This window comes from Gopherus flavomarginatus, chromosome 2 (genome assembly GCF_025201925.1).
Source record: "Gopherus flavomarginatus isolate rGopFla2 chromosome 2, rGopFla2.mat.asm, whole genome shotgun sequence".
NCBI classification, from domain to species: domain Eukaryota; kingdom Metazoa; phylum Chordata; order Testudines; family Testudinidae; genus Gopherus; species Gopherus flavomarginatus.
The window spans coordinates 17,588,802-17,614,165 of NC_066618.1; the positions used below are offsets into that span (position 1 = coordinate 17,588,802).

General features: G+C 44.5%; 1 protein-coding gene across 2 annotated transcripts in view; it reads right to left on the reverse strand.

Annotated features, from left to right (window-relative positions):
• The window catches only part of XRCC2 (X-ray repair cross complementing 2), a 28,769-nt gene extending 10,267 nt beyond the window's left edge, over nucleotides 1–18,502 (reverse strand). Inside the window, exons 1-2 of one of the 2 annotated variants that reach the window (XM_050940438.1) lie at nucleotides 18,403–18,502; nucleotides 9,404–9,485 (exon numbers count right to left, since the gene is read on the reverse strand). In XM_050940438.1, the coding sequence (XP_050796395.1) occupies nucleotides 9,404–9,485; nucleotides 18,403–18,441 (121 nt within the window). In that variant the 5' untranslated portion in view covers nucleotides 18,442–18,502. Of the gene's footprint in view, nucleotides 1–9,403; nucleotides 9,486–17,958; nucleotides 18,213–18,402 lie in introns of those variants that run through there. The other variant, XM_050940439.1, reaches the window with a different exon arrangement.
• Between the last annotated feature and the right edge of the window lie 6,862 nt (nucleotides 18,503–25,364).

Genomic DNA, 25,364 nt, shown 5'->3' on the forward strand with positions numbered 1-25,364 from the left:
CCCAAGAAGTAAAGAACAGACTGAAAAGTCTTTGGGTTTTTTTGTGTTTGTTTTAAAAAGAGAGAAGTTATCCTTTCTGCAAATCCTACAGAGCATTATTTAGAGTACTTACCAATTTCACTAGTTGGTTTTTATTACTATTATGGAGTGGGAAAGCAGTCCTGAGCTGAGAAAACTTCACTAATGTGAATTAGCCTTATCATGAAAGTGTTCAAACTTCTCTGAATCCAAAGGTATTACGTGTATGACAGTTTCCTGGTGCAGGAAGCTGGAACAGGCACCCAAAAAAGCAGCTGTTACAGTGAATCTGTTTAATGCTTTCCCACTGGAAAATGACAACTGCAAAATGAAATTCTTAAAACAAATATTAAATTGCATCTATCTTTCAACAAAAGTAAATGTTGAGAAGATGAATATCTCAGTAAAAGTCCATACACTGATAGAGTACAAATAGGAGTTGCAAAAGCCATTGGATAAATTTTAATTTAGATTATGAATTCATACACTGAATACTGATCTAGGTGAGGGGGACCCACGGATACAGAGAGAGAATCTGTGCCCTCACTACCCGCAAAGAAGGACCTTTTGAAATACAGTTGGTTCAAAAGCTTTCCATGAATTCTCTCATTCAATTTTAAGCTGCCATATCTCCCCAATTATGATCCAGCCACTCCATGTGTCTGATAGCCTTAAAATACACATGCAATATGGCTGCAACAACTGCTGTAAGATCATACTGGCCTGTTTTTCCTACAGCTGGGTTTATGCTTTCTTTCATGCTACCCACTATCATGGAACAGTCTTCCTGAGCTGATACTCCAGGCCAATACCCTCTTCCTCATTCAAATCCCTCCTGTTGATCTCCCAGTTCTTCTGCAAAGACTAAAAGAAATTAGTCATCTAAATCATCTAGTTATTTTTTCCATCTTTAAAAACCAATAACAAAAATCTTCTCATGTCATCATATTGTGCTCTACCCTTCATATAGTCTTACCGATGTTGCCTTGTTCTCCCAACTAGCCACCACCTTTGTTCCATTGAGTTTGAAAGTACCTTGGGGCATGGATCATTTATTGTTAGACATGTAGTCTAAATGCTATAAATACACAAATGCTCCACAATTAATCTTTTTTTAAGACTGTACACGCTTCCTTTTTCTCAGTCATCATGATCTTTTTTATTGCCATTCTGTTATTTGTTCTAATTCTTCCTATACTCATAGTGATTTGGAGGAATCAGACGTATACACAATGAGTCAGAGGCAGTTGCACCAGGGTCACGCAGAGTGGCATTACTGCCTCTCTAATTTTACATTAAATTCCCTCAGACAAACATAAAAGCATTGGCATCTCACTGCAAGGTCCTTTTAGTTTATCATAGTTGCTGCTTTCCAGATGGTGGTCCCCAAATAGATATGTATGCTGTTTATTTTCATAGATTTCATAGATTCTTTAAGGTCAGAAAGGACCATTGTGATCATCTAGTCTGACCTTCTGTACAACTCAGGCCATAAAACCCTGAATTAATTCCTGTTTGAACTACAGCATATCTTTTAGAAGAATTTCCAATCTGGATTTAAAAATCGCCAGTGATAAGAGATTGCACTACAGCCCTAGGTAAGCAGTTCCACTGGTTAATTACCCCCACTGTTAAAAGTTTGTGCCTTATTTTGAGACTCAGTTTGTCTAGCGCCAACTTTCGGCCATTTGATCTTGTTATATTTTTGTCTGCTAGATTGAATAGCCTTGTATCATCAAATTTCTGTATCCCATGCTTACAGACTGTGATTGAGTCACCCCTTAATCCTTTTTTGTAAAACTAAACAGATTGAGCTCTGAGTCTTTCAACATAAGGCATATCTTTCAGTCCTTTCACTGTTCTTGTGGCTCTCCAGTTTATCATCATTCCTGAACTGGACACTGAAGCAGAACACAACAGTTCAGCAGCAGTTACACCAGTGCCAAATATGGAGGCAATATAAGTTCCCTACTCCTACTAGAGATTCCCTTGGTCCTGCACCTAAAGATTGCATTAGCCCTTTTGGCCACAATACCGCCTGTCATAAACAGATAGTTAAGGGTTAATGCCTCTTTTACCTGCAAAGGGTTAAGAAGTTCACCTAGCCTAGCTAACACCTGACCAGAGGAACCAATGGGGGAACAAGATGTTTTAAAAGGAAGGAGGGAAGTTTTCCTTTGTTGAGAGTCTCAGTTTCAGCTGGAGTGAAAAAGATCAAGGAACCAGCCTCTTATCAGAGTAGCAAGTTTTAGAAAGGGATAAATAGGTTTGTGTTTATTTTCTTTGTAACTTGTCTTGGTACCATTAAGGGAATTATCAAATTTGGGTATTCTTGTGTGTATTGAAGTTTTTGTCCAGGGGAACATCCTCTGTGTTTTGAATCTGTTGTCTGAGAGAGTAGCTGGTATGCTAATCTCTCCCAGAGGGTTTTCTTTTACCTTTCTTTTCTTTAATTAAAAGCCTTCTTTTTAAATACCTGATTGATTTTTTCCTTGTTTTTAAATCCAAGGGGGTTGGATCTGGATCCACCAGGAGTTGGTGTGAGAAAGGAAGAGGGATGATTAATTTCTCCTTGTTTTAAGATCCAAGGGGTTTGGATCTGTGTTCACCAGGGAATTGGGGAAGTTTTTCAAGGCTACCCAAGGAAGGGAGTGCTTGTGAATGGTGGCAGCGATACCAGATCTAAGCTGGTAATTAAGCTTAGAAGTGTCCATGCAGGTCCCTAGATCTGTACCCTAAAGTTCAGAGTGGGGAAGGACCCTTGTCATGGTGAGCTGCGGTGAGGGATTTTTTAGGAACCAAAAGCCAGATTTTTTTTTCCTCCTTTGAGATGCTGGGGAAGCAGTGAAGGAGAGATACCCTGAAGGCAAACAGATAAAGGTTTTTCTAACAAGGCTTTGTTAGAAAGGATTCCAGCTGGGCTTAGCTGGAGGGTAATAACCAGTTTGCAAAAGACAAATTACAAAGCAGTTTTTCTGGTCTCTTTTCATTCTGAGAAGTCCAGTTAAAAGCTGTGGGTTTGGTTTTTTTTACCTCGCAAACCAAGATAGCTCAGGCAGAGCAGGGAAACATGTCAAGCAAGGAAAAAAAAACCCATACAACAGGAGCTGGAATTAGCCAAACTCCAGACTGAGGAGAGCCAAAAGGAACATGACAGATAGATGGCCAGAAATGAGGCTGCCCACCAGAGAGAAGAGAAAGCCAAAGAGGCTGCCCACAAAAGAGCTATGGAGGAGAAACAAAAAGAGATGAAGGCGAGAGAAAAAGAGACAGAGGAGAGGGAAAGAGAGAGAAAGCATGAACTTGAATTAGCAAGGGCTAAGCAGGATGTACCAGCCAACCCTAACAACCCTTCTCCAGGTACTGTTTCCCATCCCAGAAAATTCCCCACCTACAAGGCAAATGATGATACTGAGGCCTTCTTAGAAAATTTCAAAAGGGCCTGCCTTGGGTACAGCATCTCTACAGACCAGTACATGATAGAGCTGAGACCACAGGTCAGTGGACCCTTAGCAGAGGTGGCGGCTGAAACGCCTAAGGAACGCATGAACGATTATAAACTTTTTCAAACTAAAGCCAGAATCAAAATGGGGCTAACACCTGAGCATGCCCGTCGGCGGTTCAGAGCCCTAAGGTGGAAACCAGATGTATCATTTACCCAACACGCCCACCACATTGGAAAGAATTGGGATGCCTGGATATCAGGAGCAAGTGCTGAATCTGTGGAAGCTCTCTCCTTCCTAATGCAAATGGAGCAGTTCTTAGAGGGTGCTCCTGAGGAAACAGAAAGGTACATCCTAGATGGGAAGCCCAAAACTGTAACCGAGGCGGGGGAGATTGGAGCCAAATGTGTGGAAGTGGCAGAAAAGAAAAAAACTACTAGCAGTTGGAGCAAATATCAGAGAGGGCTACCCGAAACTAAACCCTATCACCGGGGGCAATCCAAGGCCCCACCTACAACCCCAGGAAAGCCCCAGACACCTTATTGTCCCACCTCACCAGTCTCCAGCGACCCACCTCAGCCCAGTGACCAGTCAGCTGGGCGATGCTTTAAATGTAATGAACTGGGTCATATAAAGGCCAACTGCCCCAAGAACCCCAACCGATTACAGCTCATTACACCACAATCACACCAAAGATCCCCAGGCCCAGATGCCTCTCAAATACCCTCGGAGCGAAGGGAAACCTTGAGAGTGGGCAGAAAGAAGGTTATCACGTGGAGAGACACTGGGGCACAAGCGTCAGCTATCCATCAATCCTTAGTGGATCCCCAATTCATCAACCCAGAGGCCCAAGTGACAATTCATCCATTCATGTCAAAATCTTTAAACATGCCTACAGCTGAGTTGCCTGTCCAGTACAAAGGCTGGTCAGGAATGTGGACTTTTGCAGTCTATGACAATTATCCCATCCCCATGCTACTAGGGGAAGACTTGGCCAACCATGTGAAGCTGGCCAAGAGGGTGGGAATGGTCACACGCAGCCAGGTCAAGTAAGCTTCCACACCCATCCCTGTTCCTGAGCCATCCATCAGGACCCCGTCTGTGTTACCAGAGACCCAGACAGAGGTGGTGGAACCAGATCTTCTACCCATGAATTCTACAGATGTAGTGAATCCAGTCCCAAAACCGGAACTGGCAAAGCAACCAGCACCAGATCCATTGCCAGCACTGACTCCAGCGCTTGCAAACCCATCTACAACTCCAACGCCAGAGGGCACCAGCGGGCCTGAACTGGCAGAAGCAGCAAACAACCCTAACCAAGAGGCTCAGCCAGAGCCTGAAATATCACATAGTGCACCAGTGGAGAGTGGTTCACAATCAACGAAAACTATCCCATCACCTACATCGCTTCCAGACGGACCAAACCCAAGTCTACAGTCTAAGGAGGAACTGATGTCTCCAGCATCAAGGGAACAGTTCCAGGCTGAGCAGGAGGCAGATGACAGCCTTCACAAAGCTTGGGTGGCGGCACGGAGCACCCCACCGCCTCTCAGCTCTTCTAACCGATCCTGGTTTGTTGTAGAACAAGGACTTTTATACAAGGAGACTCTTTCTGGTGGACACCAGGAAGACTGGCGTCCAACTAAGTACCAGGTAAAGCTCTTAAGCTTAGCCCATGAACATCCCAGTGGCCATTCTGGGGTGAACAGAACCAGAGACGGGTTGGGGAAGTCCTTCCACTGGGAGGAAATGGGCAAGGACGTTGCTAATTATGTCTGGTCTTGTGAGGTGTGCCAACGAGTGGGAAAGCCCCAAGACCAGGTCAAAGCCCCTCTCCAGCCACTCCCCATAATTGAGGTCCTATTTCAGTGAGTAGCTGTGGATATTCTGGATCCTTTCCCAAATAAGATACCCAGAGGAAAGCAGTACATACTGACTTTCATGGATTTTGCTATCCGATGGCTGGAAGCAGTAGCTCTAAGCAACACCAGGGCTAAAACTGTGTGCCAGGCCTTGGCAGACATTTTTGCCAGGGTAGGTTGGCCCTCTGACATCCTTACAGATTCGGGAACTAATTTCCTGGCAGGGACCAGGAAAAACCTGTGGGAAGCTCACGGGGTGAATCACTTGGTTGCCACCCCTTACCACCATCAAACCAATGGCCTGGTGGAGAAGTTTAATGGAACTTTGGGGGCCATGATACATAAATTCGTAAATAAACACTCCAATGATTGGGACTTAGTGTTGCAGCAGTTGCTTTTTGCCTACAGGGCTGTACCACATCCCAGTTTAGGGTTTTCATCATTCAAACTTGTGCATGGCCACGAGGTTAAGAGGCCATTACAGTTGGTGAAGCAGCAATGGGAGGGGTTTACGCCTTCTCCAGGAACGAACACTCTAGACTTTGTAAGCAACCTACAAAGCACCCTCTGACACTCTTTAGCCCTTGCTAAAGAAAACCTAAAGGATGCTCAGGAAGAGCAAAAGGCCTGGTATGATAAACATACCAGAGAGCGTTCCTTCAAAATAGGGGACCAGGTTATGGTCTTAAAGGCGCTACAGGCCCATAAGATGGAAGCGTCATGGGAAGGGCCATTCACGGTCCAAGAGCGCCTAGGAGCTGTTAACTATCTCATAGCATTCCCCACCTCAACCCTAAAGTCTAAAGTGTACCATGTTAATTCTCTAAAGCCCTTTTATTCCAGAGAATTAAAGGTTTGTCAGTTTACAGCCCAGGGCGGAGATGACGTGGAGTGGCCTGAAGGTGTCTACTACGACGGAAAAAGTGACGGTGGCGTAGAAGAGGTGAATCTCTCTGCGACCCTTGGACGTCTGCAGCGACAGCAGATCAAGGAGCTGTGCACTAGCTTTGCGCCAATGTTCTCAGCCATCCCAGGACGGACTGAATGGGCATACCACTCCATTGACACAGGTAATGCTCGCCCAATTAGAACCCCACCCTACCAGGTGTCTCCTCATGCCCAAGCTGCTATAGAATGGGAGATCCAAAGCATGCTACAGATGGGTACAATCCGCCCCTCTAACAGTGCATAGGCATCTCCAGTGGTTCTAGTTCCCAAACCAGATGGAGAAATACGCTTTTGCGTGGACTACTGTAAGCTAAATGCTGTAACTCGTCCCGACAACTATCCAATGCCACGCATGGATGAGAAATTGGAACATGCCCAGGTCATCTCTACATTAGACTTAAACAAGGGGTACTGGCAAGTACCACTAGATGAACCCGCCAAGGAAAGGTCAGCCTTCATCACCCATGCAAGGGTGTATGAATTTAATGTGCTTCCTTTTGGGCTGCGAAATGCACCCGCCACCTTCTAACGACTTGTAGATGGTCTCCTAGCATGACTGGGAGAATCTGCAGTTGCCTACCTTGATGATGTGGCCATTTTTTCTGATTCATAGACAGAACACCTGGAGCACCTGGAAAAAGTCTTTGAGTGCATCAGGCAGGCAGGACTAACTGTTAAGGCTAAAAAGTGTCAAACAGGCCAAAACAGAGTGACTTACCTTTGACACCAGGTGGGTTAAGGAATGATAAATCCCCTACAGGCCAAGGTGGATGCTATCCAAAAGCGGCCTGTCCCAAAGTCAAAGAAACAGGTCCAATCCTTCTTAGGCTTGGCTGGATATTACAGGCAATTTGTACCACACTACAGCCAAATCGCTGTCCCACTAACAGACCTGACCAGAAAGACACAGCCAAATGCAGTTAAGTGGACTGATGAGTGTCAGAAGGCCTTTAACCAGCTTAAGGTGACACTCATGTCTGATCCTGTGCTAAGGGCCCCAGACTTTGACAAACCATTCCTAGTAACCACAGATGCATCTGAGTGTTGTGTCGGAGCAGTTTTAATGCAGGAAGGACCGGATCAGGACTTCCATCCTGTTGTGTTTCTCAGCAAGAAACTATCTGACAGGGAAAGCCACTGGTCAATCAGTGAAAAAGAATGTTACACCATTGTATATGCCCTGGAAAAGCTATGCCCATACGTTTGGGGACGGCGTTTCCAGCTACAAACCAACCATGCTGCGCTGAAGTGGCTTCATACTGCCAAGAGAAACAACAAAAATACTTCTTTGATGGAGTTTAGCTCTCCAAGATTTTGATTTTGAAATTCAACACATTTCAGGAGCTTCTAACAAAGTAGCTGATGCACTCTCCCATGAAAGTTTCCCAGAGTTAACTGGTTAAATTGTCCTTAAAATGTGAAAAATCTTGTAGTTTTACATAATTAGTAGTATATGTAAAGGTGCATGTGTTTTATTAATCTGTTTATTCTAGAGTTCTAGGAAGAAATCACCGCCAGTGTGGTTCAACACTGTCTGAGATTTTGGGGGCATGTCATAAACAGATAGTTAAGGGTTAATGCCTCTTTTACCTGTAAAGGGTTAAGAAGTTCACCTAGCCTAGCTGACACCTGACCAGAGGAACCAATGGGGGAACAAGATGTTTCAAAAGGAAGGAGGGAAGTTTTCCTTTGTTGAGAGTCTCAGTTTCAGCTGGGGTGAAAAAGATCAAGGAACCAGCCTCTTATCAGAGTAGCAAGTTTTAGAAAGGGATAAATAGGTTTATGTTTATTTTCTTTGTAACTTGTCTTGGTACCATTAAGGGAATTATCAAATTTGGGTATTCTTGTGTGTATTAAAGTTTTTGTCCAGGGGAACATCCTCTGTGTTTTGAATCTGTTTGTGAGTGTAGCTAGCATGCTAATCTTTCCCAGAGGATTTTCTTTTACCTTTCTTTTCTTTAATTAAAAGCCTTCTTTTTAAATACCTGATTGATTTTTTCCTTATTTTTAGATCCAAGGGGGTTGGATCTGGATCCACCAGGAGTTGGTGTGAGAAAGGAATAGGGATGGTTAATTTCTTCTTGTTTTAAGATCCAAGGGGTTTGGATCTGTGTTCACCAGGGAATTGGGGAAGTTTCTCAAGGCTACCCAAGGAAGGGAGTGCTTGTAAATGGTGGCAGCGATACCAGATCTAAGCTGGTAATTAAGCTTAGAAGTGTCCATGCAGGTCCCTACAACTGTACCCTAAAGTTCAGAGTGGGGAAGGAACCTTGACACCGCCCTTGGAACTCATGTTCAGTTGCTTATTCATTGTTATCCCTAAGTCTTCTTCAGAGTCACTGCTTCCCAGGATAGCATGGCCTTTGATCTTACATGAATAACTTTACATTTGGCCATATCAAGAAGTATATTATTTACTTGTGTAACACCGACAGACCCTGGTCATCAGCGGGCGGGACTGAAACGGGGACCTCTGGAGCTTAGTGTATGAGCCTCTAGTGCATAAGCTAAAAGCCAACTGGCTGTTAGCTAAGGCTGTAGAGCAGACTCATTAATCTCTCTCTCTCTGAGCGGTCTTGGTGCCACTAGATGTGATAGAACACCACCCCAAGGAGGTGGGTGGGTTACACTTGCACCTGGTTTACTAAGCGATCCAGATTGCTCTGTATCAGTGACCTGTCCTCTTCATTATTAGCCATTCCCCCATTCTTTGTGTCATCTATAATTTTATATTTTCCTTCATGTCACTGATAAAAATGCTAAATTGCACAAGGCCAAGGACTGATCCTCGCAGGACCCACTAGTAGCATAGGCAGTCAAAGATGATTCCCCTTTTACAATTATATTTTCAGACCTATCACTTAGCTAGTTTTCAATCCATTAAATGTATGTCATGTTGATGTACTATTCCAGACTCATAATCAAAATGTTTTACAGTACCGATAACAAGTTAAATGCCTTACAGAAGTCTATTATGTCAACATTTAGTCTCTCCCTGAATTCAGGATTTTATACCTATTTGCATGCTCGAGGTAACCTGACAGACATAAATTTACTTTGATACTGTACAGTTTTGTAAGATATCACACACACACACACACACACCTATATAAAATATATAATTTTTTTTACCATGAATGGGAAATCCTTCATCTGCAAACAGACAAGGTTCAAGATTTTTCAGAGAACTTCTGCCCTCAAGTCGTGCAAGTAGCTTTAAAAACAAAAGATAAAAAGATGTTGTGTTAACTAAAAAAATAGGTCATGGAAATCAAGTTTATAAGACACAACAGAACCACAGAACTTAGTGTGTTTTCAATGATAGCTCTGTCAAGAGATTAATTTGATTTTAAAATGCCTTTCTGCAGACATGTGGCAAGCTCAGAGATTGGACAGTACAGTAACAGACCCTGACTTTCTATCTCTCCTAGCAACGAGCACCAGGATTCCATGGCGATAAGTGCCATGTAAGAACCTGTATTTACAAAAACACAAGAATGAGCTACTGGTAGATAAAACTGCTGCAAGAATGGATGTCTTTGAAATATGGAAATGTTGCCATTTTATAGGATGAAAGGAAAGAAGGTCCTTTTGTAACAGCCGTCAGATAGTGACTTCAAAGTAATGATCTGGAAGTGAAAGGCTGTATTCCCCATTATCAGTCTCCTGAGTCATCCAGTCCCTCAGCTCATTTATAAGTAAAAGCGTCTTACGTATTTCAACTTACATTAGATGTGGAACTCCGATGGGCTACAGATCCTATCACCTCACCGTCACTTGTTCAAATACAACACAAGCAGGTAGTTATCAAAAGTCATTACACGATGACTGTTCAACAGCCTTTGTAAGGCAAGTGGGTGTTCTTGGGCCAGTTCTTAAATGGACAGGTGTCCACATAAATGTACTATAGTTGGCGGTCTCAACAAAGAGGCCAACAATTCAAGAAATGAATACTTCACCCACTGCTAGAAACGTCCTTCCATACATGGATTAAAGCACACAGGCAAAAAAGCTTGCACTGCTGCCAGAGTATATGTCCTGAAGACAGAGCACTTCAGTTTCCATGAACCATCCATAAGCTCTAAAGTAATGATTTTTAGAATAAAATAAATTCTGTACAAGTGTATCAAATCTCTCTCCTAGCCATATCCTTTGGGCACTCAGCACATAACTCTAAACATAACTTCCCAGCACGTATTTCCCCCTCCTCCAAACTATATTTGATGGACAACTTTTCTTCCAAATCTCCTTGCTATTGTCAATTTAAATTATTTAAAAACCAATTTTCTGTGTTTTCTTTTAATGGTATTATAAAAACTCTAAATGACACTAAATTTGCTTCAAGAGGTTATGATGTGAGTCCAAGTAAGACACTTTCACAGACATTGTACCATTCATTTCCATTAATAAAATGTCAATGTGTTTGCCTTTGTAACTGTTCTGTTCAGGTGTGTTGATAAGAGTCTCGTGAGATGCTCATTAAAAGTAGAATAAAAACACTTTAATAGACATTATACTGGATCCATGATTCATGCATTTGTTCAATGCATGAAATACTTGTATAATACACGTTAGATCCATGGTTACAGTTTTGACACTGCAACTTGTTACCAATGCTCACTGAAAAAAAATGTAGTATTCCATATAAACAGGATATCCATGTAGTATTCCATATAAATGTAGTATTCCATATAAACAGGATGTTCAATAAATGTAGTATTCCATATAAACAGGATGTTCAATATCTTCATCAACGATTTAGATGTTGGCATAGAAAGTACGCTTATTAAGTTTGCAGATGATACCAAACTGGGAGGGATTGCAACTGCTTTGGAGGACAGGGTCAAAATTCAAAATGATCTGGACAAGTTGGAGAAATGGTCTGAGGTAAACAGGATGAAGTTCAATAAAGATAAATGCAAAGTGCTCCACTTAGGAAGGAACAATCAGTTTCACACATACAGAATGGGAAGCGACTGTCTAGGAAGGAGTATGGCAGAAAGAGATCTAGGGGTCATAGTGGACCACAAGCTTAATATGAGTCAACAGTGTGATACTGTTGCAAAAAAAGCAAACGTGATTCTGGGATGCATTAACAGGTGTGTTGTAAACAAGACACGAGAAGTCATTCTTCCGCTTTACTCTGCGCTGGTTAGGCCCCAACTGGAGTATTGTGTCCAGTTCTGGGCACCGCATTTCAAGAAAGATGTGGAGAAATTGGAGAGGGTCCAGAGAAGAGCAACAAGAATGATTAAAGGTCTTGAGAACATGACCTATGAAGGAAGGCTGAAGGAATTGGGTTTGTTTAGTTTGGAAAAGAGAAGACTGAGAGGGGACATGATAGCAGTTTTCAGGTATCTAAAAGGGTGTCATCAGGAGGAGGGAGAAAACTTGTTCACCTTAGCCTCCAATGATAGAACAAGAAGCAATGGGCTTAAACTGCAGCAAGGGAGATTTAGGTTGGACATTAGGAAAAAGTTCCTAACTGTCAGGGTAGTTAAACACTGGAATAGATTGCCGAGGGAAGTTGTGGAAGCTCCATCTCTGGAGATATTTAAGAGTAGGTTAGATAAATGTCTATCAGGGATGGTCTAGACAGTATTTGGTCCTGCCATGAGGGCAGGGGACTGGACTCGATGACCTCTCGAGGTCCCTTCCAGTCCTAGAGTCTATGAGTCTATGAGGATCAGGGAAGAGACTGAATATAACTTGCTCTGTTATATTGTGCTGCTGCTGTTCCCTTGTGCTTATGGAGTCTCTCCCTCCTATAAAAGCAGCAAAGAGTCCTGTGGCACCTTATAGACTAACAGATGTTTTGGAGCATAAGCTTTCATGGGTGAATACCTACTTCGTTGGATGCATCATGCGACGCTCATGCTCCAAAACGTCTGTTAGTCTATAAGGTGCCACAGGACTCTCTGCTGCTTTTACAGATCCAGACTAACACGGCTACACCTCTGATATTCTCCCTCCTACGTTTATGTTCTCTCCACTCTCATCATCCTGCACTGCATCTTTCTTTCCCCTTTGTGAGTCTCCTGTTCCCTTCTGTCTTTGTTTACTTACCTTCTCTGAACCGTGACTTTTACTGCTCCACTGTGTTTAATATGATGGCAGCCAAGTGAAATTTACCAGAATATCATGATATGCAAGAACTCTGAAGAGTGTTTTAACACATTTTACTTAGCTGTGAGACATTTTCATAGCAAATGGTTCATATTTACAAATGTTATTCATTTTATATGTCCAGAAGATAACACATGTCCATTAGTCATTGAAAAGCTTAGATTGTTATCCTACTATCTAGCCTCTTTCTCCTTACATTATTTTGCTGCTACTTACTAGACAAAACACTCAGTCTACTTTGTTCTGCAAGTCAAATAAAGTTTACTAAAAATCTTACATAACAGTGTGGCAGGGAACAGTAATATTATATGAATATCTGTTTTAGAGATCCAAGCCTTGCAAGATCATGGAATGCTTTACTTTGATGCTTAAGAAGACTTCAGCCGTCAAGAGACACAGGCTGTCAAGCTGAGACACCAAGAATATATTTAAGACTTTTGAACAAACAGCCTTTCCTCTAGGATGATAAATTATTAGATTTCAGCTAATTATGGTCTTTGAAGGCGAAGTTCCAATTGTGCTACTCTCCTTCAACCTAAAAAAAGGCATAAAGAGGGAGCAGCAAATAGATGTGTTTCTGTATTAATGTTTATTAAAACATTATTAAAAGTTTAAGACTCATTTAAATCCACAACATAAAGTGTGTTTAGGGCTCCCACAGCATCCTCAGCACAACAACGATATAATTAATTATTGCATTACATTACAGTGTTGCCATCTCATGATTTTTTTTGTGTGTGTGAATGACAGGATTTTGGCTGGGTTTGGTGCCTGTCCTGAGATGATGCAAGAAGCTCCACCCTTTATGCAAATTTGAGCCCTGCCTGGGGAAGTCCCCTCTGATTTGCTGCATGCCTCACTGGCCAGCCTTTTAGGGCAAAGTAATCAGTCAGAGCTGCTATAGCTAGAGCACTCTCTCTCTCTCCCTCCCTTCAGCAACCTGAAGCCATTTTCAGGGGGAGAGCACAGGGGATTGATGGAGCCCAGCCGCTCTGCTCCCTATTCTTCCACTCTTTTGAGCAAAGGGGAAAGTTTCTATGCTCCTCCCCCCTCACACCCAGCCTGGGAAGATGCTGTTATAGCTCCTCTCTCCCCAGGCCTGGAAGATGGGGGTAAAGAGTCTAGGAGGAGCAGAGATGAGGCTGTGGGGGCTGAACTGATGAGGTGTGGAGGGATGAGTTGAACTGATGTGGGGGAAGAACTGATGCAGGGACAGACAAGACAAGATAGATTTGGATAGTGGGGTGCAGAATTAATTACTGGGGAAATGATGTGCAGATGTGGGCATGAGAGCTCCTGCTGAGAAGGTCAAAATCTCTTACCCAATAATTTTGGAAGAGTGAGAAACAAAATCTCACACACACACACTGTGGATGGGTAAGGGGAGTTAGAAAACAAAAACAAAAACCCAAGACAGACCAAAACCCACTATAATATCTTTTACAAAAAAATTTTTTTGGAGTCTGACATGATTTTTGATCTTCTGAGGTTGGCAATACTGCATGATTTATCACAGCACTGCTCATCCACGATTCTGAAATTCCTTCTACTAGAATGCCCCTAAACATTAAAAGGGTATAACTCAATCTTAATGTTTAGCTGGTATAGCATTCAAGTTTTTCTTTCTTTTTAAAAAAGGATGATCTATGACATTTGGTGGTGTTAAAACTGAAATTATTCCCTACTTTTTAAATAGAACACACTTTATTGGAAAAGTTAGTAGTACGAATGGTTCAACAACTCTCCTGATTTAAATTAAGACAAAATTACATTCAACTAACTCAGCAGTTTTGCATGGACAAGAAAATTCAATTTAGAAACTATGATTGAGATTTTCAGACCAGTGCAGGATTTAGCCATACATCTTAAAAGGAATGGAAGATGTGAGGCTAAGTCCTTTGTACTGCTCTACAAATATAAGGTACCCTGCTATGATGGCTGAACCTAGGCGCCACTTCAAAATCTGCCATATCATTGCATCAAAGATTACCTTAATATGCATTTCCTAGTTTGTATTAATTTGAATTGAAATCACATAATTTTTTTTTAAGTCTCCGTACGTTATGAAAACTATAAAAACAAGCATGTCTTAGAACTAATGGCTCCTTGGAATCTCAAGAGAATATGAAGTGTGCTGGAAACCGGCCCTCTGCTTTGCAGGTTCCTACCATTTTACAAGGCTCTGCAAATGTGTACATGCAGTTGTTCACAGTTAGTTAGTTGCTGAATGCTAAGGTAATATAAGCAGTCTGACTACTGGATGCAGTGTTCATTTTAAAGAAGTGCCATTTCAGTTCCAGCTAATGTGCATCACTTTTTTTTTTTTTTAAATCCATACTCTTCCCCTCCCCAATTTTCATTTTAGAATAGAAAATACTTTCTGTATAGGGCATTTCCTGGGGATTAGTTAGTAGTTCTTGATTGTTCCAGCTCCTTTCATCAAGTCATTAGTCGTCAGAAAATATCTGGTACATTGATCATTATGGCTTAAATATGAACTTGCAGTTATCTGAACTGAACATTTACATATTGCCATGAAAATAACGACAGGTGCTTATCTTGAGCACTGAACAGATTATTCAAAATTTATTGATGATAATACACCTGTGTTTCTATGAAACTTGTGTTTTCTTCCTAGTTTTGAAGCAGAATCTCCACAGACACTTGCTTTCCTGGTATCCTGCTGTGCACCGAGGGACTTCCTGGCAGGATCAAAACACAACTTTGCAACAAACTCTGTGAAAGGTCTGTCCATACTACATCTAATGAGACTGAAGCAAAACTATGTTCGGACAAGAGAGGAGACCTTACCACTTGTGGTTGTTAAAGATATATTGAACTTTTCATGAGAGCTGGGACTAACTAACCTCTTGGCCATATTCTGGCATAGGCAATTTCATGTTACCTTCTTAACATTTCTACTGTATAAGGCAGGGGTCTCAAACTCAAATGAGGGCCGCATCACTGACACCCCCTCTTGCTGCCCCCGGCGCTGCCTCATTCCACCCATTCCATGAGGCCCCGCCTCTTCCCAGCCCCCATTCCTGAAGTCCCCACCCCAACTCCACCCCCTCCCTGCCCCCAGAGGGTGCATGAGGGGTGTGGTTGGGGCTCAGGGCAGTGAGCTGAAGTGCAGCAGGGGGCTGGGGTGCAGGCAGGGGGCTCAGGGTGCAGAAGGGGTGTGGGATGCAGCTGGGGGCTCAGGGCAGGCGTGTGGGGGGCAGCAGGGGGCTCAGGGCATGGAGTTGGGGTGCAGGAGGGGTATGGGATGTGGCAGGGGGCTCAGGGTAGGGGGTTGGGGTGCAGCAGGGGGTTGAGGTTCAGGCAGGGGACTTAGGGCAGGGGGTTGGGGTGCAGCAGGGGGTTGGGGTTCAGGCAGGACACTCAGGGCAGAGAGTTGGAGTGCAGGCAGGGGGCTCAGGGCAGGGGACTGGGGTGCAGGCAGGGATGTGGGATGCAACTGGGGGCTCAGGGCATGGGGTTGAGGTGCAGGCAGGGGGCTTGGCAGGGAGTTGGGTGCAGCAGGGGGTTGGGATGCAGGCAGGGTGTCAGGGCAGGGGATTGGGGTGCAGAAGGGGCATGGGATGAGCAGGGAGCTCAGGGCACGGGGGTGGGGTGCAGCAAGGGGCTCAGGGCAGAGAGTTGAGGTGCAAGCAGGGGGCTCAGGGCAGGGAGCTGGGGGGCAGGGTGCAGGAGGGCTTCGGGCTCTGGGGTGGCAGCGGTGCATACCGGGGCCAGGGCAGGCTGCTGGCCCTGGCCCCACTTTGGGAAGTAGCTGGAACCATGTCCTGCGGCCCCTGGGGGAGAGGGATGCAGGGCCCGCATGCTGCTTGCCGCACCTCCAGGTACCTCCCCCGAAGCTCCCATTGGCCGCAGTTCCCTGTTCCCACCCCCGACTGCAGGGACCTAAGCCGCTTCAGGGAGCGGTGCAGTGCTCGAGGGGGGCAATCCTGCAGCTGTAGTTTGCCCACCCCTGGCCTGGAGGTAGGCCACGGGGTGGGCGAAGGCCGCTTGGTGGGCCACAGGAAATAGCCCCGCGGGCACCGTGTGTTTGAGTAAAATACCTGGTATAGGGTAAAATATTTGTAGTGATCAAAGGATCAGTCTGCAAAAACAGAAATCACTTGTTTCTACCTGCTGTTGTGAATGGTTTAAATAACCAGTTAACATAGCACTGCTAAAGAAAGTAACTGAACAGAAAAATTGAAAAAGATACAGCAACATCTGGTCACTACTGAGATCAGCATGCCATAATTTAATTATGGGTGCCTGCTTCTTCCTTCACATAACTTTTATCTTTTTTCCACAAAATGATTACCTTCCAGTGCTTCTCTGTATCTACCTTAGTAAGAGAGTAGCCTAGATGTGTTTTCAACACATTTCTGAATAATTGCACTTTACATTGTATCCCAGTGGATCTTTTTACGTGATTATTAGTGTGTAGAAAATAGGGGTTCCTGTGGACAAAAGACATCTGCCCATGTTGAATAAGTTTCAGGACAGGGCCCTTAAATGGTAAGTTTGCTGAGGAAGGGACAGTGGGAAAAATTTTCAAAAACATGTCAAAATCACTTAGGAGCCTCAGTCCAATTGAAAATTAATGGTGCTTCAATAGAACTTAAAAAGAGTTTTTTCTATGTCTTTTGGGAGGTACTTAGCACATTTTTGGGTGCCATTCAATAATATGCAATATTTTCTAAGCAATATATTAAAAAAGTGTTAAGAGGCCCACTGGTCAAAAAAATGAAAGCGAGACATTTTTACCCTTCACAAGCTATTTGCTTAATCAAAATTCACTTACTCTCTTTTACTACCTTCACCTCTTACAACTTCCATTGTCACTGTTTTTACAAAGCTCATTTTATGAGATTTTTGAAGAATTATTTATTTGGCACAATTTTTTTTTTTTTACTTATGAGTTACACAACATTCTACAAGGAAGTGTTGCTGCAAGATTTAAAGACTTTCAGAGCATCAGTCAGGATCAAAAGGTCAGAGAAAAAGGGTGGGTGGTGGGAGGGCAGAGAAAAACTGGATGAAGAAACATAAGCCTTATTGCTATGAGCAAAACTTCACAGGGCAATTTTAAAATCTTCCCAGTTTTTTAAAAAGTGCTTAAGTGACTACAATTCATCTCTACCTTCACGTACATTAAGGTGAACAACAGTCTCTCAAGGTTTATTGTGAGGCCTTGTCTACGCTATAAAAATAGGTCTGTTTAACTACCTCACTCAGAGGTGTGAATGATCCAACACCCTGAGCAATGCAGTTAAGACAGCCAACCCCACCTCCCCGCCCCACGCCGTAGACAGTGCTAGGTTGATGGAAGAATTTTTCTGTCAACCTACCACCTTTAGGGGAGATGGATTCCTACACTGAGGGGAGAACCCCTCTTGGCAGGATAGGTAGTGTTGTCTACACTGAACTTCTACAAGTGTAGACAAGTCCCATGCATGCTCAGTATCCGTGTGCACCTGCGTGTGTGTGGATACAGACCCTGACTCAGCAGTTCACTCTATTCAGCAAACTATTTAAACAGTTGCTTAAGTCTAGGCACGTACTTAAGTCCCATTTTCTTCCAGGGGAATTAAGCACATCCTGTACTTCCAGACGTGGCTGGGGCGGGCCAGGGGCGCACATCTCCTGGACGGGCCCTCGGGACGCAGCCCCGCCGTGTCCGGGCAGGATGCCGTCGGCAGCGAGGAGAAGCGGACGTGCCAGCGGGCAGAGACCGCGGCCGGCAGCTCCTGGGGTCCCGCCCCAGCGCGGGCAGCGCCCACATCCTAGGCGGGGCTTTCAACGTGTCCGCGTCCTCCCTGCCCCGCCAAAGGGGAACCCCTCCCCGCCTGCCTGGGTGCTGCGAGGGGCGGCGCGACACCACCCCGCCCGGCCCGTGCTGCGCTACTCCGAGCCCCGCCTGGGGGCGGTGCGGGGCGGGGGAGGCCCCCCAGTCCGGGGGGCCGTGCGGCCCTGAAGGAGCGGCCAGGCCCGCGGCGCTGCCTCACCTGAGTGCCCGACTCCGCCTTCCGGAACGCGTCACTCATAGCGCTGACGAGGCGACCGGGCCCAGCAGCACCTCCCACCCCACCACCCCCTGGTCGCACATGCGCAGTGTAGCACGTCCCTAGGGCGCGTGCGTACTTCACCACCCTAGACTGGCACGACCAGCCCTCCTTGGGGAGCTGATGCTGCACATGCGCAGTGTCGCAGTATTTTGTTCTTTTGCGGTTGCGCGTTACGTGACTGAGTTGGTTCCCTGGGCAGCTCAGCATGCGCGAGCTTCAGGGTGGGGTTAAGGTTGTTATGGGGACGGGTTGATTAGGCACCTTGCATGGTCATCGCTCTATTTAAATTATGTTCTGTGGTCGTCAGAGGCCAACAATGTTAAGGGATGAGATTTGAGTTTATTATCTGGTGGCCAGAGTGAAATAGAAACACTGGGCCAAAATCAGCCCTTTCAAAGTGCATGCAACTCTCACTGAAGGTAATTACATCAGGCAGGAATTTAGGATAACATTTTAAAATGTGGGACTCTAACACCATACTTATCTGGCATGTTCCATCTGCAGGGCTCAAAGCACTTTGCAAACATTACTGTCTTAATCCTGACAACATCTTGGAAAAGTATGACTATCATTACAGGTGAATTCTGAGAAACAGGGGCATTGTCTAATAAAATTAATGGCATACACTGAATGACAAAGGAAATAGTTCTCCATGCAGCATACAGCTTTCGCCTGTGGAATTCACTCCCGCAACAAGTCAGATTCAATTTCTATAGCTGATTTTGAAAAGAGTCTGGAAATTTTTACAAGCCATAATATTTTATTGGAATTATGTAGGCTAAAATAGGGTATACTCATGCCTTAGGGCATAAACATGGGATAGGCCAGGTTTGTGGCTAACCCCATGCAGGCTGTGTCCACATAGTACTTTCTAGTTAACTGCAATCATCTCATGGGGTTGGGGTGAACACCCTCAGGATGCATTGTAGAAATATGGTACTTGAGGGCTCTCCCTTGGCCCTTGCCAAACATTTTCTGACAATTGTCTGACTACATCCTTAGTCTATTAAGCCTTAGACTCTGACATTATTAACCTGCACGGGGACCACCAGTTTTTCTGGTGCCTTCTTGCAGGCTCTGGATTCCATCATCAGACACACTCATAATTTCAGACCACGGATGGGCAGTCCCACCAAAGTGGCCCCGTTGTCCCATCTCTACATGAGGAGAAATTCCGGATGGTGGCCTCCGCTTGGCTGACAACCTCACCTCTGGGTTGGGTAGCAAGGTTCCTCTCGCACCTCCCCTCCTCGCCCATCCTCTGGTTGTCTCAGTTGGTCAGGACTGGACTGGGTCTCACCTTTGTGTTTTTTGGACAGCATGTAGGTCAGCGTCCCCATTTCTGACAGAGACTCCAGTCGGTGTTAGGGATGTAAATATTGGTTTAAAAAGTTAACCGGTTAAACGATTAAAATTATATTGTTTAACTGGTTAACCGTTAACCAAAGTAGCTCAGGCAGGCCTGGCATGGCTGGGGATGAGGTTGCTCTGGACGGCCAGCATAGTGTAGCTGGGGCTAGGGCCCGCTCTGGCTGGCCGGGACTGGGGCCCACTCTGGCCTGGCTGGGGTTGGGGTCCAGCTGCTGCAGCTGGGGCAGGGGTCCCTCTGGCTGGCCAGCCCGATGTGGCTGGGGCTGCTCTATGCAACTGGGGTCCCCCCCACTGGCACGGTACGGCTGGGGCTGGGGTCCATCCCGCTGGCACAGGGCTGCTGGGGTTAACGATTATGGTTGGTTAACCGGTAAGCCTAATGCTAACTGGTTAACCTTTTACATCTGTAGTTGATGTTGTACTATCCTCTCCTATACTCTGAGTGGGAGAATTTGGAGGAACTGCTCCAACACAGTATTTTCCACCACCCATACTCTTGTTCTTTCTTGGGGTTGGAGCCACTGTTAGCAGTGGTCCTTTAGAGTCTGGGCTACCGGCCTAGATCAAAGTGCAGCTGAAAATCTCTTTTGCTGACCCTCTGGTGGTGGGTCTTGTTTTAAATGCCCAAAGTGTCTCAGATAACTACTTTGAGTAGGGAATAGTCCCACACAGCTGTCATGTGGAGGCTTCGGTATATGGCCTGGGCCATCCCTGTCAGGTATGGGGTGACCAGGATGGCCCAGCAATCAAATGGCCAAAAGGCTGCCATGGCGACCCTCTCAAATGTGACTAGGAATGCTTCAAGCTCATCATCTGGTTCCTTTTTTTGTCAGTTTCAAGGGGAGGTTTGAGGCTAAGTTGGGGTTAACTGCTCCCACCAATGAGTTAGATGGCATATTTTGGGGCTGTACCAGTGGCACCACCTGTTGCACCAGCTGTTGCTCCCTGTGTTGAGTGGCCTAATAAGTTGCTGCTGCTGCAGAACCTGTTGCAGTTGTTCTTTTGCCAATTGCTACAGCAACTGGGTCTGTTGTTGATTCTCCAAAATGCATTTTAGCAATTTGTCAAGATCCATCTCCAGGGCTCCCCTCCCCCCTCTTTTAAAAAAAATACACCTCAGGCCATCAAAACCATGTCATGGGTGACTCGTGGGCACAGAGCGAGCTGCTCAGTAGCAGAATCAACAGTCAGAGATCAATCAGGGCCAAGCCAGGTCAAAATAACAAAGTCAGAGTCCATTACCAAATTGAGAGCAACCAACAAGAACTGGGATTGTGCCAGAGCAGGATCTTTCACCAGGGCAGCAATGGTCTTAAGCCGAAGACAGTAAACCAGGATCAGGGTCAGCAGTCTGAGATGAGGACAAGTTGCAGTGAGGCAGGATCCAAGGCAAGAGCCCACTAGAGGTCTGTATTCCTCAGCAAGCTCCTAGAAATGGCTTCATGGTTTATATGGGGAGTGCCAGCTAACTAGGGAACTGTGGATGGCTATCGCTTATGCCCTTTAGGGTGAGACTTCCTGCAGGCCTCAGCCTCTCAGTATGTCTTGGTGGCAACTCTGCCTGGACCCCTAGGGGTGATGAGGAAGCAGTGCCCCCCTCATACCCTGGTTCTAGGCCCATGGGTTCTTACACAGGCTCCCTTTGGTTACTAAGTTGTTGTCTGCATTCTCCATGAATTTTTGTAGCGGGTCAGTCTGAAAGCCAGCTGGCCTAGTAGTCAGGCCGTAGCTCCACAATTCTGTTCAGTCTCTCTGGTCTGGAGGTCCAGGGGGTGGGGGAGCATTGCCGGGTTGTATACAGCAAGCTTCAGCCCCTCCTGTGTGTTTCCTATTTTCCTCTTGGGGCTCTGTCACAACAGGGTGGGGGGAATGCTCAACCCAGGGCCCTAAAGGGGTGCTATAGTGTCCAGAGCACCCGTTGGTCTACTCCAAGTTATACTGCCCCTGGGTCTCTTCCTACCAGGCTGGAGCTCCTCCTTTTGGGGCATGGTCACTGTCTTAGTAGTAGCTGTTTAGTCCGCCTGGGGGATGCAACATCCTGCTCTTCAGGGTCTCTTGTGGATTCCCGCCATCGAAGGGGGAAGGGAATGCAAATTGCCGTTTCTGGAGTGGTCTTACCGGGGCCCTGATCCCTCTGCCCACAGCTCTGGGCCTCAGCTTCACTTCCTAGGGCAGCCCGTATCTCCCTTGGGTTGCCAGTGCCATTTTAAATTGTCCCTCCACCTGGAGCCTGTATCACACCTGCTGAGGTGCAGAGCTTCCCTAACCCAGTATTGCTCCATGCCTTGGTCTGGTATAGTGTGGGATTGGTAAACTCCATCACTCTCACACACACATAATTTTTTTTTAAAGTCAGTCTGTCTTTCATCATCCGTAGCATGCTGTTATTTTTTATTCTGTAGGGAAGACAATGTGCTTGGTACTATACAGTTAGCAAAATTCATTGTTACCTTGACATTGCTTCTAACCTCATTCATGCTTTTTTCATTTAATTATCAATATCATTATCTTTTCTTTGGTTGTAGATGTGACCATCATGCAAGTGTCAAACCTTATCCAATTCAACACTCTGCTGTTTTTCAAAGCTCTCCATTGACTTCATCCACTGACTCACCTCTTTGATCTTAAATCTGCTTGTACAGTACATCTCTGCCAACTCTCTTTGCTCCCTCAGGGTGAAATCTTGTGCCCTGCGAAATAAATAGCAGAACTCACATTGACTTCAATGGAGCCAAGGTTTCACCCTCAATCTTTGCCTCTTTTCTTTAGTTTTATTTGCATTCCTCCACATTTCTGAAGTAGTAGCCCAGAGAGATAGTATACTGCATGAGTGCAGGAGGTAATTCACACTTCCATTGCTCTCTCTTTTTTACAAAATAGAATCCTCCTTTAGTGAAGCAGGGCCAGACAGTAGAATATAGTGTCCAGGGACCTTGCGCACCAGCAGTTCCATTAATAGAGGTAGGAAATTAGGCTGCTTCTGCTTGGCATGTGAGCAGCCTGAGGGTGCCCCTTGAGCCATCAGCACTGTCTATGTAACAGCATCAGCACTGCTTGCATAGCAGTTACAGCTGCGAAAGATGCCAGAGCAATAGCTTTTCTGCAGGGAGAGCAGATGCTATGGGCATGCATCTCTTTCTTTCTGAACTTGTCTGTTAGAGTATCTCCCTCCCACTCAATGCGGATTTTACAGGTTTGGAAAACAGAGTGAGCATCCTGCATGGTGAGTTTCTGTGTTTCCCATTGCACATGTTTAAGATACTCACTGTGCTAGATCAGTGCTTGAGAAGAAAGTGTTTAAAGTTGAATTGCAGCCCTAGGCAAAATGAGTTTGCTGGTTTCTGCTCTTTTCCTACTGAAGATGATATGTCAGTCACAACTAGTTTAATCCAACAGAAGGAGGCTAGTTAGTGTGGGTCATGTGGTTAGTATGGATCCTGGGGAGGAAAAAGCCAGCACAGCTCTCTGAGTGCTCTAGAGACATCAGAATTTAATCTTCAGTACAGCAAAAGTTCTTTTCTTAAAATAAAGCTTAATTTTATATCAACAATTCGTCATTGAAGAATTATTACCGTTCTATTCCAAATTTTACATTTGCCTATAAATTCCTTGAACAAAGATATAGTCTGAGTATTTAAAAGCAAGAAACAAAAGCATTAAGGAAGCAAAAACACACTAGAATCTAATAATATGTCATAAAGACATCTGTGAAAGGCTCAGTCTATAAAAGACATCAACCCTCAGAAGTTAGGTAACAGCTGAGTTAGAAACTGGAATTAAAGTGAGCTAAGTAAGAGCTTCCTGTCTTCAATGTTCATTCTGCCAATGAGTTTCTTCCAACAGGAGTTTTGTTATGTATATTGTCACTTAATGTTCACTTGATGGAACTGTATGGGTGACATTCGTTTGGCACTGGTTTGGGCTTGAATTCTCCTGCTTGGAGAAGATTCTCTCTCCATTTATATTGTTGAATTAAACTCTTTTAATAAAGTCAGTTGCTATTTTTCTAATTAACCTCTAGATTATTAAATACATTTACTCCAAACATGACAAGCCCCAAATTCATTAGGCAGCAGAACTACCCTGAGAGAGACAATAAAAAAGTTTAATTTCCTCTGTGTGTGTAATCTACCCATCTATCAGAAAACACCAGGCTTTTCAATTAAAACCTATCTCAGAGCTGTAAGTAAGATGCAATACGAATGAATAAAAAAGGAAGCCTTCAGGCAGACACTGAATCTACCTGTGGCAGACCAAACAGGGAACTATTACTCATTTTTTGGTGCACCTCTTCTGTTTCCAATCTCATGTGGCAATTCTCTGCCCTAGTGTTCCAAAAATTATGTTGATCACTGACATGATCTGTCAGTAGGTTTCATTAGATCTTTCCTGAGCAGGATCTTTCCTGACACTTTTCACCTGTGAGGAGACCGACATTTTTCCATTCATGACAGACTGAATTACATTGGTGCAACCTCATGGATTTTAGCAATAGTATGATGAGTTCGCTGCATAAAATGGAAAATATCAACTGAGAAGAAAATTTAGCGCATTGATAGCCTTGCCACTTCTAGTGAAATGGATCTGTGGCCTTGACTGAGTTCTGTCATTTACTATGTGAAAGATTCATAGTTGGACACTTTACACTGTTCTATTTCTTTGCTAATAATATTCTTAATATTGCAGATCATGGAGTTACATTAGGGTGAATCAGGCCTATGTGCCAATTCATACCTTGAAAATATTTCCTGTTCCTAAAGGACACTTTTCACCATTTTGCATTATTGAATTGGAATGATCTTTTTGTTGTTCATGCCAGGCTGTATCCTTTACTCCTCTTCTCTCCTCCTTTAGAGCAGCTCTGTCCCACCTCATGGTGGAACAGATAGGTGCTCCTTGCCACAGTGATTAACTAGTATGAGTCATACTGGTTTTGTGTACATTACATGAGGTTATGTTGGGAGAATGGTTTTCATTACTTCTACAGAAGTTGCCTTTATTTGGGACATAATCTGGTTTCATGGATTTAATTTAGAATCCTTAAGATTCTCAGTGGTCAAGAGTGAGTGAATGCTTTATCAAAAACGCTTAATAGCCAGTGATGGGTCTCTGTCAAATTTCATTTTGGACATTTTGGGCCTGATCCAAATCCCTTTGAATCCACTGGCAGGCCTGTATCCCTCCATAGCTGTTCGGATACTCATGAAGGGCCTGATTCTGCACCCATTAAAGTCAATGGCACAGGATCATGCCTTAATTAAAGGCACTTCTGAAAGTGTTCCTCAGTCCTCTGCTATGGCTGCCCAGCTATTGAGTGAAGTAGAAATGATCTTCCTAAAGTCCACCTGTTGTGCCCCCCACAACCCTACTGGAATGTATGCTACATAGTCATAGCCGAGGCCCCTTATAAAAAGCAACTTTTGTAAATGTAACAAAAGAGCTAATCATCCAGCATGATCTTCCCAAGCAATTGGCACAAGCTCTCCTGCAGATTTACATTTAATTGTTCCACAAGGAGGATAATCAGAGAT